Source organism: Nomascus leucogenys, chromosome 2, assembly GCF_006542625.1.
Source record: "Nomascus leucogenys isolate Asia chromosome 2, Asia_NLE_v1, whole genome shotgun sequence".
NCBI lineage: Eukaryota > Metazoa > Chordata > Mammalia > Primates > Hylobatidae > Nomascus > Nomascus leucogenys.
In genome coordinates this window covers 92160105-92176936 of record NC_044382.1, presented here as the reverse complement: position 1 = coordinate 92176936, position 16832 = coordinate 92160105, and the positions used below count along the sequence as shown (strand labels likewise).

The window sequence follows — 16832 nt, the reverse complement described above, 5'->3', positions numbered from 1 at the left end:
CATTTAAAACCACAAACTACCTAGAATAACCTAGGGTGACAATGTAGGTAATGAACAGAAGACGGGTGAAAATTAAACCCAGCGCACTCAAACATTTAACTGTTGGGCAAAGGAGAAGGAATCAGCCAAAAGGTCTAAACAATTAGTGACTGGAAAGAAAGAGGAATACAAAGAGCATATGCTATTGCAAAAGTCAGGTGAAGAAAATGTTTACTGAGGAGAAGCGATCAACTATATCAAATGTGCTGAGAGGCTTAGCAACATGAGGACTAAGAATGGGTCAACCACTGGATTTAGCAGCATGGTGGTCATGGTTAACTTTGATGTTGTTAACTTTGAGTAACATGGAAGGAATGGATATTAAACAGGTAAGAAGTGATGACAGAATGAAAGGTTAAGAAGCAGAAACAGTGACTACAAAGATAATAGTGCCAGATGTTACCGGAGATAAATAGCTAAGACAAGGTCCTTGTCTTCAAGAAGGGCCCCTGTATGTGTAAAATAAATCTTTTATCAATAATCCCTGAAAAATATGCTTTTCTTTTGCCACAAAGGGGGTTACATTTACATTAAAAGCAGTTTCTAAAAATCTGTTACTTACTGTAATAAAAGTTAACCTAAATAACACATTTTATTAAGAACACAAAACCTTCAGTGTATCAAAAATTTTATTATCAGATTTTCACACTGTTTATGTACAAACGAAAATTATATTTTATACATCATCACACAAATTAAAATGCTCAAACATCAATGTTCAGAATATGTTTGAATACGTCTATTCAAAAAAAGCTGAAGACATTTTAAAATGATGTTTTCTTTGTCCTATTTTCAAAATCTTCCTAGACAGGATGTTAGACAGCTATCACATATAATATGTGTGAATGAATATGATAAATGTGTCCTTTGCAACAAAAAGTCTGAAATTTTATGTAATTATAGGCATGCTGAATGAATAGTTTAGAATAATGTGCCAGTGTCATCATCAAATCGTATCTTCGTATACATGTGTAATCTATTTTGCACAATGGTTTCAATTCAGTGTCTATGTAATTAAATTGTAAGGTACAGTAATAGCAGCTGCCGACTTGAAATTCTGCTTTTTCATTTTAAAGAAATGAATAGAAAACATAGTCTAGTGAACATCAAAGTATTTTTTGAGACTATTAAATCTCATCAAAGAGGTCTTCTGGGCTGCTGTTTCTCAGAGTTTCTAAAGACATGTTTTCAGCTGAGATGTGCTCCTTTTTCGATGTCTCAGGTAGTGAAGAATCAGGCCTAGAGTTGAAAAGAAAATCAACATAGTTTTATTTTTAAAAACTTCTGTTATAGAGTAAAAGAAAATGAAGAGACACATAAGTGTAATGATAGTTAAATCCTGTTTCAAAATTGGTTTAGAGATTTATTTCTCTATGCTGTTAACTATAAGGAAAGAGATGAAGAGACTAATTTCTCTAACTGCTTTAGAATTAATCTGTCTCTATTCTGACCTAAGGAAAATTCAAGAACCTATAACAATACTCATAATCAAGGTCAAGAAATAAAATATTCTATCCTCTGTGCTATAATCACTTTTATGCTAGGATATAGAGGGTTTTTCAAGTTACTCCTTTAATGATTTCATCACAATTTACATTTACTGTGGCTTTCTTAAATTCTACTGTTTAACATGCATTTTAATCTCTTAGCAGCAGAAAGTTTTGGTCACATGAATTACCTTTAGTGGGTCTGATGATTATGTGTATATATGAAAAATAATGATTTTTCACATTTATAGCAGTTGCTGATGAAATGTTGGTCCATAATCATTTATTGAATCTGCATATCCTCATTTAGTAAACAAAATTTTATTCAGGTTCAGTATTGTAGTCACTACTTCAATGGATTGACTGCTATATTTACGTAGATATTTTCTTTGAATCAGGCTGACTGCCATGATCACTATTAATTGGTCTTAGGAAGACTGTGCTGGAGAATAACAGAGCTCAATCAGAAGTAAAGCTTTGGAGTGTGTGTTAATATCCTTGTAGAAATCTTGTCAGTGGTTCTCTATGGAACCTTAATAAAGTATGCTTAATTTTATCAATTAGAGGTGGCTTCCGGGGCGATTATGATTAGGTTGAGCTAACCCAGTAGTACTTGGTAATAACCCTCTATTTTCAAGTTCGAAGGCCGGGGTGGAGTCACAGCACCTTGGTATAGCTGAGAAAGCATGGGACTTGAAGTCAGGAAACACAAGTTTGAACCCAGGTCTATTTCATATTAGCTATGTAACTTTGGGCAAGTCATTTAAACTAAGTGGGCTTCTATTCTCTCCACTGCAAAACTGAGATATCAGTATTTGTCTAGAGGTGGGCTAAAGATGAAATGAGTTGATGTAAATGAAAATGCTTGTAAATTCCCACAAAATATTTGGAAACTATTATTATTATCTGCTAATACTGCATAAACTACATAGGAGTTTCTGTTCACAGCAGAGAAAAATAACCAATGAAAACCCCCAAATATCAAGTGTGTTTAGGTGATGAGTATTTTTAAAAGCCTGCACGCTTACCTAGTTGCACAGTTTATTAGAAATGAGTTCTCCTTGGCATCTTGATTAGAGACAATTAACTATGGTTGGCTGCCATTAGACCTGGGACATGTTCTGTCTTATTCTGAGCAAGCCAATTTCAGACAATATTATCATCACAGCAGTGCCCAGGTGCTAGGCATTAACGCATTCAAGATGACAAGTACTACCCTCTGGGATTTGCAATGTTAAAATTAACAATAAATACAAGCATAATTATTGTAACATGTAATTAAATATCTAAAAATATATTCCAAAGGAGGAGAAAATGATACAGTATGGGATAAAAGTATAATTATTACATATATACGTTTTCATTGTCAACTCAAAACACATTAAACATTTTTCTCTGGCCAAAAGGTCTTAGAGTTGCTTGTACTCCTCCTAGACAAAAGAGATAACTGAACTATCTCAATTAAAAGTAAGAAATGGAAAAACAAGCAAGGTGAATACAATAAATGGTGCCTGGAAAACTGGCTAGCCATTTGCAGAAGATTGAAACTGTGCCCCTATGTATTAGTCCATTCTTGTATTGCGATAAAGAACTACCTGAGACTGGGTAATTTATAAAGAAAAGAGGTTTAATTGGCTCACAGTTCCACAGGCTGTACAGGAAACATGGCTGAGAAGCCTCATGGTAGAAGGTGAAAGGGGAGCAGGCCCATCTTACATGGCCGGAGAAGGAGGAAGCGGGGGGTAAGATGCCATACATTTTTAAACAACCAGATCTCATGAGAACTCACTCACTATCACAAGAATGGCAAGGGGGAAATCTGTCTCCAGGATCTAATAACCTCCCACCAGGCCCCTTCTTCAAGATTGAGGATTACAATTAGACATTAGATTTGGGTGGGGAAACAAATCCAAACCATATCGCCCTACCTTTCAACATATACAAATATTAACTCAAGATGGCTTAAAAATTTAAATGTAAGATTTCAAACTTTAAAAAACTTAGAAGAAAACCTAGGAAATACCCGTCTCAACATTGGCCTTGGCAAAGAATTTTTGGCTAAGTCCCCAAAAGCAACTGCAACAAAAACAAAAATTGACGAGAGGGACCTAAGGAAACTGAAGAGTTTCTACACAGCAAAAGAAACTATCAATAAAGTAAAGAGTCGGCTTACAGAATAGGAGAAAATATTCTCAAAATATGCATCTGTCAAAAGTCTAATATCCAGAATCTATATGGAACTTAAATCAACAAGCAAAAAGCAAATCACCCCATTAATAAATGGGCAAAGGACATGGACACTTCTCAAGAGAAGACACACAAGCAACCAACAAACATATGAAAAAAAATGCTGCACATCACTAGTCATCAGAGAAACGCAAATCAAAACCACAATGAGATACCATCTAACAGCAATCAGAATGCCTGTTATTAAAAAGTCAAATAATAATATATGCTGGAGAGGCTGCAGAGAAAAGGGGACACTTATACATTGTTGGTGGGAATGTGAATTACTTCAGCCACAGTGGAAAGTAGTTTGGAGATTTGTCAAAGAACTTAAAGCATAACTATCATCCAATCCAGCAATCCCGTTACTGGGCATATACCTCCCAAAAAGCCCAAAGTATTCTATCAAAAAGTCACATGCACTGGCATGTTCATTGCAGCACTATTCACAACAGCAAAGACATGGAATCAACCTAGGTGGCCATAATTGGTAGACTGGGTAAAGAAAATATAGTACATATACACTATGGAATACTACACAGCCACCAAAAAGAATGAAATAATGTCCTTTGCAGCAACATGGATGCAGCTGGAGGCCATAATCCAGAGCAAATTAATGCAGGAACAGAAAACCAAATACCTGTATTCTCACTTATAAGTGAGAGCTAAACATTTGGGTATACATGGACATAAAGATGGAAACAATAGAAACTGGGGATTACTATATGGGGAAGGGAAGGAGGGGTCATGGGTTGAAAAACTACCTATTAGGTACTATGCCCAATATCTGGGTGACGAGATCCCTATCCTAAACCTCAGCATCATGCAATACACCCCTGTAACAAACCTGCCCATGTACCCCCTGTATCTAAAATAAAAGCTGAAATCATATTTAAAAAGACAGATATGGAAAGATCTCTGTGATTGTGTCCACTGTTTAGATACTGTGAACCAGAACACAGAGATCTATCAATTTTGTTTAAAAAAAAAATCCGCATATGACCAAAGGACCACTCTGAAGTGACCAGACTGAAGGATAAATAGATTCCTGGGGCTCCACTTACAATTTACATTTCCTTCTGAAGTCATGAGGGGCTTATGAAATAGATTTTGACTCCTGTTCATAGTGCGTAGTCATAACAGGTACTCAGTAAAAGTTGTCCTGAATGGAGATCATTGAGCTTTCATATTCATGGCAAGTCAATAGAGTAAATTTAGAACTCTCTCCACATCTCTTAAAAAAGTTTTATTATTTTTATAGGTAATAAATGTTTATTGTTAGACTTTTTGTAAATTCTGAAAAGCATAAAAAAGAACACAAAAATGTTGATATGGTTTGGCTCTGTGTCCCCACCTGAATCTCTTTTTGAACTGTAATCCTCAATGTTGGAGGAGGGGCCTGTTGGGAGGTGATTGGATCATGGGGGTGGACTTCTCCCTTGCTACTCTTGTGATAGTATATGTGTAACCAGAGAAGTGGGGCATTGCTATAAAGGTATCTGAAAATATAGAAGCAACTTTGGAACTGGGTAATAAGCAGAGGTTGGAACAGTTTGGAAGGGTCAGAAAAAGACAGGAAGATTAGGGAAAGTTTGGAACTTCCTAGAGACTTGTTAAATTGTCGTGACCAAAATGCTGATGGTGATATGGACAATAAAGTCCAGGCTGAGGTGGTCTCAGATGGAGATAAGGAAGTTATTGGGAACTGGAGTAGAGGTCACTCTTGCTATGCTTTAGCAGAGATTGGTGGCATTGTGCCCCTGCTCTAGGGATTTGTTGTACTTTGAACTTGATAGAGATGATTTAGGGTATCTGGTGGAAGAAATTTCTAAGCAGCGAAGCATTCAAGGTGTGGCCTGACTGCTTCTAAAAGCCTACTCTCATCTGCATGAACAAAGAAACGACCTGAAATTGGAACTTATATTTAAAAGGAAAGCAGAACATAAAAGTTTGAAAATTTTGCAGCCCAGCCATATGGTAGAAAAGAAAAACCCATTTTTCTGGGGAGGAATTCAAGGCTGCAGAAATTTGCACAAGTAAACAGGAGGCAAATGTTAATAACTAAGACAGTGCCTCCAAGGCATTTCAGAGATCTTCATGGCAGCCCCTCCCATCACAGGTCAGGAGGCCTAGGAGGGTAGAATGGTTTTGTGGGCCAGCCCAAGGGCCCTGCTATTCTGCGCAGTCTTGGGACATGGCACCCTGCATTGTGGCTGCTCCCGCTCCAGCTGTGGCTAAAAGGGGCCAACATGCAGCTTGGGCCATTGCTTCAGAGGGTGCAAGCCCCAAGCCTTGGTGTCTTCCATGTGGTGTTAAGACTGCAGATGTGCAGAGTGCAAAAGCTGAGGCTTGAGAACCTCCACCTAGGTTTCAGTGGATGTATGGAAATGCATGGATGTCCAGGCAGAAGTCTGCTGCAGGGGTAGAGTCCTCATGGAGAACCTCTACTAGGGCAGTGTGGATGGAAAGAAAATGTGTGGTTGGAGTGCTCAAAGGGACACTGCATAATGGAACTGTGAGAAGACAGCCACCAGCCTTCAGACCACAGATTGGCAGATCCATCATCAACTTGTGCCATGCATCTGGAAAAGCTGCAGGCACTCAACACCAGCCTATGAAAGCAGCCATGGGGGCTGTACCCTGGAGAGCCACAGGCACAGAGTTTCCCAAGGACTTGGGAGTCTACCCCTTGCATCACTGTGCCCTGGATGTGAGACATGCAGTCAAAGGAGATTATCTGGGAGCTTTTAGGTTTAATGACTGCCATGCTGGTTTTTGGACTTGCATGGGGCCTGTAGCCCCTTTGTTTTGGCCAATTTCTCCCACTTAGAATAGGAGAACTTACCCAATGCTTGTGCCCCCATTGTATGTTGGAAGAAACTAGCTTGGTTTTGATTTTCTAGGCTCGTAGGTCGAAGAGACTTGCCTTGTCTCACATGAGACCTTGGACTTGAACTTTTGAGTTAACACTGGAATGAGTTAAGATTTTGGGGGACTGTTGGCAAGGCATGATCATGTTTTGAAATGTGAGAAGGGGATGTGGGAGGGGCCATGGATGGCATGATATGGTTTGGCTTTGTGTCTGCCCCAAATCTCATGTTGAAGTGTAATCCCCAATGTTGGAGAAGTGGCCTGGTGGGAAGTGACTGGATCATGGGGGCAGACATCCCCCTTGCTGTTCTCATGATAGTGTGTGAGTTCTCATGAGATCTCATTGTTTAAAAGTGTGTAGCACTTCCCTTTTGCTCTCTCTCTCTCCTGCCAGTCATGTGAAGATGTGTCTGCTTCCCTTTTGCCTTCCACCATGATTGTAACTTTCCTGAGGCCTCCCCAGCAGCATAAGCCTGTACAGCATACAGAACCGTGAGCCAATTAAACCTCTTTTCTTTATAAATTACCCAGTCTCAGATATGTCTTTATAGCAGTGTGAGAAAAGACGAATACAAATGTCTACTATCCTATTTTGCATTACTTGTATATTCACAGCCTTTTTTTTTTTTACAAAAATGTGATCATTCTACACATTTATAGTTTTGCAGCTTGATATTTTTACTCTATAACATATTAGAGATGTATTTTCTTGCTGAAAAATTTAGATCTACATTCATCATTAATTTTAATTTTGATGTACTATTAGTTCACTGACAGAGGTTTGGGTTGGTTCAATTTTTAAATGCCCTTATAAACTAGACAACAATTAGTATCCTTATACATATATCTTAGAGTATTTATCATATTTTTTTCATGAACATGCTTTTTCCAAGAAATTATGCTTAGAGGTATAATTTGAAGTAAACAACTCAGAGAACCTGTATCTAAAGTTTTAATAGAAAGTGAGAGAAACAAATAATTAGAAACTTGGGTGTTCCTAATGAAATTATAGCCATTAGTTATGGCTCTGTTTAAATTCTAAACCATCCACAAGGACTTACTTTTTTTCATATTCCTATTTCATTTCATATTCATAATTTTTATTTCCTCTGGTCATTTACAGTACCTAATATCTGTATATTTCAATATATAGTTTTGTTTATTTAATCAATACTGTACTTGTTGATTATACACTATGAACAGCTCACTGTGTTAGGAAAATAGAACAAATATAAGTGTTACTCCTGCTCTCAGCTTTCAGTTAAACATTTACTTTACCTAATGTTTTCAAATGTGTCTTTTTATCTTAAAAATGTTATAAATAGCTTGAAGGTAACAACTAAATGACATAATTTGTTCACAAAGAATGACTTATTCCTTTAGGCAGCTCTATAAATATTATATCAATATTTAACATTCAGGTATATGTTCGGATAGTTTTCTGTGGGCAACGTGGTTCAATAGGGGATATTCTGAATCTCAATAGAAATTTTGGTCAGGTCACTGCTGGACCTCAGTTTCTTCATTTGTGGAAGGTTGAGGTTATTATAAATGATCTTAGAGCTCCTCCAGTTCCTGAATCTGAATTTGTTATGTTTGAATAGTTCAGCATAGACTACTTTGCAAAATACAGGCTCTCAAGAAATATTTGTGGAATAAATGATTAATGTGAATTAAAGAGGAAAGATTAATGACAGAATAAGAAACTAAAGTTACAGGCTAAAGCCTAAGTCTTTTTTCAAATAAAGAGAATATAATGAAACTTCTCCAGATGATACTCTCACTAAAACGTGGTGTATATTCTCAATAATATAGTTGCAGAGATTCCTATGTTCTATTAGTTTAATTTCATACTGTGTTAAAACACACACACACAGACACACACATACACAAACTACAACTTGAATAAAAATTGCACTGCATCATCTAATTAACTATGAACACTATAGATCAAAAGCTAGATTTATTAAAAGGAAAGTCTAATCCAGGGAAAATTTCTCTAAAAATGTTAGAATAAATGATTGACTTCTCTTTTAACTTTATAGGAGTTAAATTAATAACATCCTTAAAATGATATTTATCTCATTTTGTAAAGACATTTGCTCAGCGAAGTTTAAAATGGTATCACTATGGCCGGAATAGCAATCCCTTCCTATTCAAACGAGAAGCATTAGTATTGTTTAGAGTGACTTACGTTTTATAACATATTCTGAGAGTAATATTTCTGAAATACGTCAAGGTGTCAACCTGAGCAAACAGAGAGATCTGGGAAAATGAATAGTGACTGATGGCGCCATAACACTTGAAGAATCATGCTTGTTTGACTTTTGACAAAAACAATGATTTTAAGTTTAAACTCAATTGCTATTTTAAATAACTAATTTTTTGAGGCCTAACTATATCTCTACCTATACAACACACATACAATTCAATTTTTTGTGTGTGTCAGAAGTCAAACAAGCATGATTGCAGGTGAATTAAACACTTAAGTGAGAAAGGCAAAACTTTAAAGCTTTTAGAAAAAAATAAAGGGGAATGTCTTATTACCTTGAAATAAGAAAGTTTGTTCAAGGCAGAAATTGAAAACCATTAAGATAAAGATTGATACACTGAATTGCATTTGAAGTAAATACTTCTGTTTATCAACAGATACCTTAAAGAGAATGAAATGACAAGTCACAAACTGTGAGGAGATACTGCAACATATGCTAGTAACAAAGAATATCCAAAGAACTCCTATTAACAATGTTTTAAAAACCACAACATATGCCAAAGACTATAGGAACTTCCAAGAAGGGGGAACAATGGAGGTAAATAAGCATATGATAATAAGCTCAACTTCATTAGTGACCAAGGAAATGCAAATTAAAGCCAGTGTGAAATATTTTACACCAGATTAGCAAAAATTAAAATGTACAATAATATCAAAGATTTTGGAGGATGTGGAATAACTAGAAATTCTTGCTGGTAGGAGTGCAAATGTTTGAAACCATTTTATAAAACAATTTGGTAATAACTGTCAAGGTATATGTACTTATAACCTAGGAATTCCACTCATAGGTACATTCCCTTGAGAAACATTTGCATATGTGTATCAGGAGATAGGTACACAATCATAGATGCATTGTTTACAACAGTGAAAAGAACTACCCAAATGTCTCTCCACAGGAAAACAGGGGAATTAATTATTAAATGTTCATATAATGGACTAAGTTATACACATACATGAATCTTAGGCAATCTTAAGCATAATGCTGAGCAAAAGAGCAAGGCTTGCACTTGTATCCTAACACTTTGGGAGGCTGAGGTGGGAGGATCATTTAAGCCTAGTAGTATGAGAAGTATGAGACCATACTACTGGGCAAGACAGTGAGACTCTGTCTCTACAAAAAAAAAAAAAGTGAAAAATAAATTAGCTGGGTGTGGTGGTACACATCTGTAGTGCTAGCTACTCAAGAGGCTGAAGCAGGAGGATCCCTTGAGCCTAGGAGTTTGAGGATGCAGTGAACTATGATCATGCCATTGCACTCCAGCCTGGGTGACAGAGTGAGACCCCATCACTTAAAAAAAATACACACATTTAAATAAATGATTATATTTATTTAAACTTCAAAACCATGCAAAACTATGCAATATTACTGTTTGAACAAGAGAGAGAGAGAGTGTGTGTGTGTGTGTGTGTGTGTGTGTGTGTGTGTGATTTGTATCAGTGTATATGTGTATGTACATACATAATACTTTAATGCTTTTGGATCTGATCGGCTATTTCATGAGAGAATGGTTCTGGATCTTATTATTTCTCTTCCATGACAATATTCTCAGAATTCTAGATTTTGTAGCTTTGGCTATCATGAAGATGGTGACATGGAAGAGGAGGTTTAGTATTAGGCATAAAGACTTCAGTTTCAGACATAACGGGTGAGTCTGAGTGCCTGAAGGATATCCAAATGCAGATACATGTTGAGTAGGTTAACAAATACAGAGGTATAGGACTCAGGAGAGATGTTTGGACTAGGTGCACCAAGACAGCAGTCATTGCTATAAGGCAACTGGGTGAGTTGAAATGAGCACCCAGAGAAGAGACCATCAGAGAGAAAAGGTTTAGTAAGAAATAGTAGAGAATATTAAAATTGTAGGGACAAACAGCTAGAGAAAGAAATGAGTCAAAAAAGGAACGACTCTAAAAATGAGTAAAACCAGGGAGGAGTGTTGTACAGAAGCCAAGGGCCAAGTTTACTTTGTGTGCCCACAGCTTGTGCTGTTTCCACTTGCCACCCAAACACTGGCTCTCTATACAACTCTGACTGACAAACCTGTAAATACACTTTAGGCTAATGAGTCTCACCCACTATAAATTATCTGGAGTTGAGAAGAATAGCCTGGAAGAATACTGCTATGTTCATGATTTATTACAAACAAGAAGAACAGGCAATGTTTTCTTTTGGGGAGAATGAAGTCTCAAATTCTTGGACTGCAGCACTCACAGCAAAAATCCAGCAAATGGTCAATTCCTGCCTATCTACCATGGCAGGGCATTCTGAGGCAGCTGTTTTACTCATGTTAAAATAATAAAAGTATATACATCTTTGTTTTATCACAAACTGCCCTGGCCTCCATCCTCCTCATCACTGATGAGGACTAGGGTAAAGCTCAGATACGGGGTGAGGGATGAAGATGAGGGGTAAGGTAAGGGCACTGTACAAATTGAGAATCCATCCTAAGCACTGGCTGGGGCACACATCATTTGGTTAAAAAAAAAAGTCAAATATTTTACGGTTTGTTTTTAGGACATATCAAATCAAACTTTAATCGAAATGACCTTAAAAAACAGCCAAATCAAAATATCAGGTACTTGCTGATATTAAGTAACTAAGCAGCTATCAGATTGACCTTAACAGAATTCTCATTATGAAATAAACTCAATTATGGAAACACTTCTTAAATGGAAAAGTTTTAAATAATGTGGTTAAAGATTTGACATCACCAAAGTTACCACTGTATTTTCAAATTTTAAATGTTAGTATTAAAAAAAAATTTCATCTTAGAATAAGTGGGAAAAGTAGCCTACAAATTTCTAGTTGACCTTATAAAAACCAAAACCATCTCCTAAATAAATTAACAGACTGAAGTCATCCAGATTCAGTAAAACCAGTGCTGAATATTGCCTGGAATTCACTAGGTCTACACGTCATTTTGTTGGCCTAGAAAATAAAAAGAGAAGCTGAAACTTTCTGGCAGACAAAATGGCAAGTAAAAGAAATTGCATTTGTTATTTTCAGTTAAATTCCTAAAGATATCTTTTTCTAATGAATATGACTTTGCTGTTTAAATTCATCAAGAGCAGGAAGAAAATGGAAATAAAATGAGCAGAATAATAAAGAGTGAATACACTTAATGTTAAAATGAATTGACATGCTTTATAGACATTGGGAAAGGATGAGAATTCTAAAATTTTCCTGTAAAATACACATATATTATAGATTTAAAAATAAGATTATCTGTTCTGGAGAATTCAAATTTTAAAGTCAACCACTAAGGTAAACATATCCAGAATCTACAAGAATGCTGGCCACTTACACAGAAATGTTATAATTTCATAATGACTAAATATTTTGTTACTCTAGCTGTACTTTATTCAGATAAATAAAATTGTTATGGTAATTCATTAATCAATACCAAAGTACACAGATACTTAAAAAACCAATACCTGAAATATCCTGCATAAATTCCAAGTTTTGAAGTCACATAGGTGACATTTGCTACTGTTGATCTATGCCTATGAAAGTGGAAAACTGTCACGTTGGTGGAAAGTTATTCCTTTAAGACAGGCCAGGTGATCTGTGAGCTTACTGCCACTTGCTGTGCTACAAATGAAACTACCCTCACTAGCCTAGAAGTGTCTCCAGTTGGGCGGGGACTCTGCTTTATTTGACTTGGAACAATATTTAGCACATAAAAGTTCCACTGATTGCATGTATTAACCAAATAACAAATAATTGAATATATGAGAGTGTATTAATAAGAAGGCTCAATAAAGTTAAGCAATGTACCCGAAACCACACAGCCAATAAGCATGGGTGGCAGGCAGTCAAGTCGGTAATGGAGCCAGGATTTTAGCCTAGGTTAAAATCCAAAATCCATACCCTTGACACTAGGCCATTCTAATGGGAGTTGGGGGGTCATCACTAACTCTTATTTCTACCCCAGAGGATGTTTTTTTCTTCTGAGGAAGGCAGCTTGGCTGTGTGCAGTATGTCTCAAAAGGTAGTTCTGTAAGATATTCTCTAAAAAAACCTGTGGTCCAAAATGTTCAGAAAATCTTTATTTTCATCCACTAAGTTCTCTTAGTCTTTCATATACATATTATAAACTAAAATTTCTCTTAATTGGGAAACCTGTTAATTAGGAAAAACAAAAGCAAAGTGTAGAACAGTGTGTACAGAAAACCAGAATATGTGTGTATATACATTATACCATATGTGCATGTATATATGTGTGTATGTGTATGTATGTGCTCATGTGTCTACAATAGCTGTGGGAGGATACACAGGTAAATGGTAACTGCCGAGAGGAATTTTAGCTGAGAGGGATACTTTTGCTGAATATTCTCTTAAACTGTTGGGTTTTTTTTTTTTAAACCTTATACATACATTATATTTTTGTAAGTGCTTTACGAAAAAAGAACCTTGTTTAACCTAGGTTTTCCAAACGAATCTGGTGGCAGAAGCCTCTTTCTCACAATCTCTTCATTAACATCCAAAGAAACTAGTGTCTTCTGGAATAGGCTGTATTACCTTCTTCGCTGAGAAAACAACATCCATTAGTCTGAAACCATAAACTTAGTGGTCCAGTTAAGGAAAACAGAAATACACAAAAAAGAAGACAGAACTCTACTTTTAACTATCAAGAGAAGTGGCAGACACATGGGTAGACAATAATACGAGCCATGGAGGTTAGTGATTTCTAAACTGGGACCAAGGGGGGATAGTTTCACCATAGCGTGGGATGAGCTGTTTTTGTTTCCTATGGCTGATGCAAAAAATTACCATAACATAATGCCTTAGAACAATGCCAATTTATCATCTTACAGTTCTGGAGGTCAGAAGTCTGACAGATCTCACTGATCAAAAGTCAAGAAATTGGCAGAGCTGTGTACTTCTCTGGAGGCACTAGTGGAGAAGCTGTTTCTGTTTTTTTTTTTTTTTTTTTTTTTTTTAGCTTGTAGAGGCCACTCCCTTCCTGTCTTCAAAGCTTCAAAGCCAGCAATGGCAGGCAGACTCCTTCTCACTACACATCATTCTGATGTTGCTTGCTTAGTCTTAACCCTTCCTCCGACTTTCTTCTTCTGCCTCTCTTTTCTACTTAAGGACTTTTGTGATTATATTGGACCTAACTGGATAATCCAGGATAATTTCACTGCTTTTAAGATCTGTTGATTTTCAACCCTATTTCCATCTGCAGCCTTAATTTCCCATTGCTACGTGGTCTAACATATTCTCAGGTTCCAGGAATTAAGACGCAGACATCTCTGGGGGAAGAGGGTGGGTGGTGTACTATTCTGCCTACCACTCTAGTCTTAACTTTGTTATTAGGGCTCAATTATTATTCCAATCTGCTGAATTACACAGATTTCAGGAAAACTGAATAGAGAAAGAAGTTGAGCAAGAGCAAGGCATGCAAGGCCCAGAGTTAAAAGAAATCCCCCAAGCTGGTTGGAAGAGGGATCTGCAAAGTCAGTGTAATATTATCTATAGCTCAAAGAAACAGACATTGGGTCTTATCTAGAGATAACTGAACTAGAATCATTGAGACAGGCTGGCGACCACTATCATCTATCACTTACCCACCCACTATTTATCGAGTGTCTATTGTGGGTCAGAGACTGAGCTAGAGACATGGGATTTAAAGTGAACAAACAATCCAAGGCAGAAGTAATGCTGAACTTCTGAATTCCCTTAAATACAAACTTACAGTAGCCCTTGTCTAGGGGATAACAAAACAATGCTGTGTTTCACTACAATGGTTCTAAAGAGCAGGCTGGTTGTTAAAGAACCATCATGGGAATGTGACCTGGCTGTCAACCACACAGGGCCATGAGCTTAGAAGGGCTTCAAATTTGGTTTAATGCTCTGCTGAATATTTCTCTAGGCTTTACATGAAATGGTTGACTAAGGATGATTCTACAGCTTGAATTTTTTTTTCTTTATTATACTTTAAGTTCTGGGTTACATGTGCAGAATGTGCGCGTTTGTTACATAGGTATACAGGTGCCATGGTGGTTTGCTGTACCCATCAACTAGTCATTTACATTAGGTGTTTCTCCTAATGCTATACCTCCCCCAACCCCCCCATCTCCTGACATGCCCTGGTGTGTGATATTCCCCTCCCTGTGTCCATGTGTTCCCGTTGTTCAACTCCCACTTATGAGTGAGAACATGTGGTGTTTGGTTTTCTCTTCTTGTGTTACTTTTGCAGCTTGAATTTTTAAAGAAGACTTATGTGTGAATGAAAAGCGGGTCTATAAAGCAAGACTATTCAAATTCTGGAAGGTGTTCTTTCTTAAAGATACTAAAAAGGGGTCAGCACTAGAAGAAGTCAGATGGAAATAATCTGTAAAATTCTGTCGCTTTTGATTTTGAATAAAAAATATTAAACTTTTAAATTGATGTTTTAAATATAACCAAACTGTAAAGTAAAACCAAAATGTACAGAGAGGCAGAAGGCTTTTAACACAGATCACTGTATTCCACAATTGGCAGCAATTTGCTGTGTAGATGAGGCAATACAAGCCGTGGGGACACAGTCTACGCTCAGAATTACTGGAGAAAGACCTATCCAGCCATTTTTTTGCCCTGGAAAAGTCTCTCATAGGTATGGTATTATGATTTCAATAGAAAGTTATACGTCACTACTGAACTTTTATTTATCACACTAAAAATATGCGAAGTAATTTCAAATGCTATTTAAAAGTCAGTCATATCCATACAGAAAGCCGTTAACCGCAGCTGTGTGTTATGTTCACTTAACTATATTAACTAAACACACTATATACATTTTCTCACTGTAAAATCTTTATGATTACACAAATCACTAATTTTTTCAGGATTTTACTCTGAACTGATGTTCATTTTGAGGAACAGAGTGTGTATAATACATGGTTCCATTGGTGCATTAACTGATACAATGTGGTCTCATTTCTTTAAATGTCCTGCTATAATCAATGGCTTAATGGAAATATAAAAATGAGTTTAAAAATAATAATTCTCCAAACTTCATAGTGGAGGAAGCTTTTAGATGTCATTCAGCAATATTAATACATTTAATAAAATTAATGTTTTATAAAGGCATTGATTTAATTTGCCAAAATGCAGGGTGGACTGCAGCCTTTGATTATTATGTCTTGACCACATGAATTCAATACATAATTAATTTACCAATTCAAACAACCATTGTTATCCAACTGATCTTATTACAAGAAAGCTACATATCTCAGCCTCAACCATCTGTCATCTGAACTACGTATGTAACTATTACCTGTTCTCCTTGCCTTTCACTTCTTTCCCTTTTAGCCTACCTTATAATTAGTTATCTTTCTACAAGGCAAATTGATTATTACTTCCTATTCCTACAAGGCTACAGGTGAAATTTCCTTGGCATAACAAAAAAATTATTGTACAACTTCTAGCTTCTTGACCACCATTCTGGATCTAACTACCTAATGCTCTTTCCACACCAAACTTCTTGTCATTCACCAAACACACTCTTCTTTCTTAGCCTCCAGGCTATTCCACACAGCTTCCTCAGTTTTAGGACTCTTCTACCTTCTTTACTTAGTAGACTTCTTAGTAATCTCATCATTCAAAGCCAAGTTCGTATGTCATTATTTCTGTGAAGCTTTCCACAACTCTTCCGGGAGAGAAGGTCATTATCTTGCCAAGTTCATATGTCATTGTTTCTGTGAAGCTTCCCATGACTCCTCCAGGAAAGAAGGTCATTATCTCCTATTCACCCATAGTATACACTAAATCAAGTAAGTCTTTGTTCCAGTAATCACAGTTGTGTAATAAACCACCCCAAACTTAGTGGCATATAAAATAAAGACCATTTTGTTATACTTATATTTTCTGTGAGTCTGCAATTTGTCCAGGACACAGCGTGGATGGCTTGTCTCTGCTCCAAGGTGTCAGTGTCTTAGCTGAGAATACTAGA

At 36.6% G+C, this 16832-nt stretch overlaps 1 protein-coding gene across 2 annotated transcripts in view; it reads right to left on the bottom strand.

Annotated features, from left to right (window-relative positions):
• Nucleotides 1-650: 650 nt before the first annotated feature.
• Nucleotides 651-16832, bottom strand: part of XRCC4 (X-ray repair cross complementing 4) — a 281359-nt gene continuing 265177 nt past the window's right edge. Inside the window, exon 8 of one of the 2 annotated variants that reach the window (XM_012505143.2) lies at nucleotides 651-1278. In XM_012505143.2, the coding sequence (XP_012360597.1) occupies nucleotides 1167-1278 (112 nt within the window). In that variant the 3' untranslated portion in view covers nucleotides 651-1166. The remainder of the gene's footprint in view (nucleotides 1279-16832) is intronic. The other variant, NM_001280092.1, reaches the window with a different exon arrangement.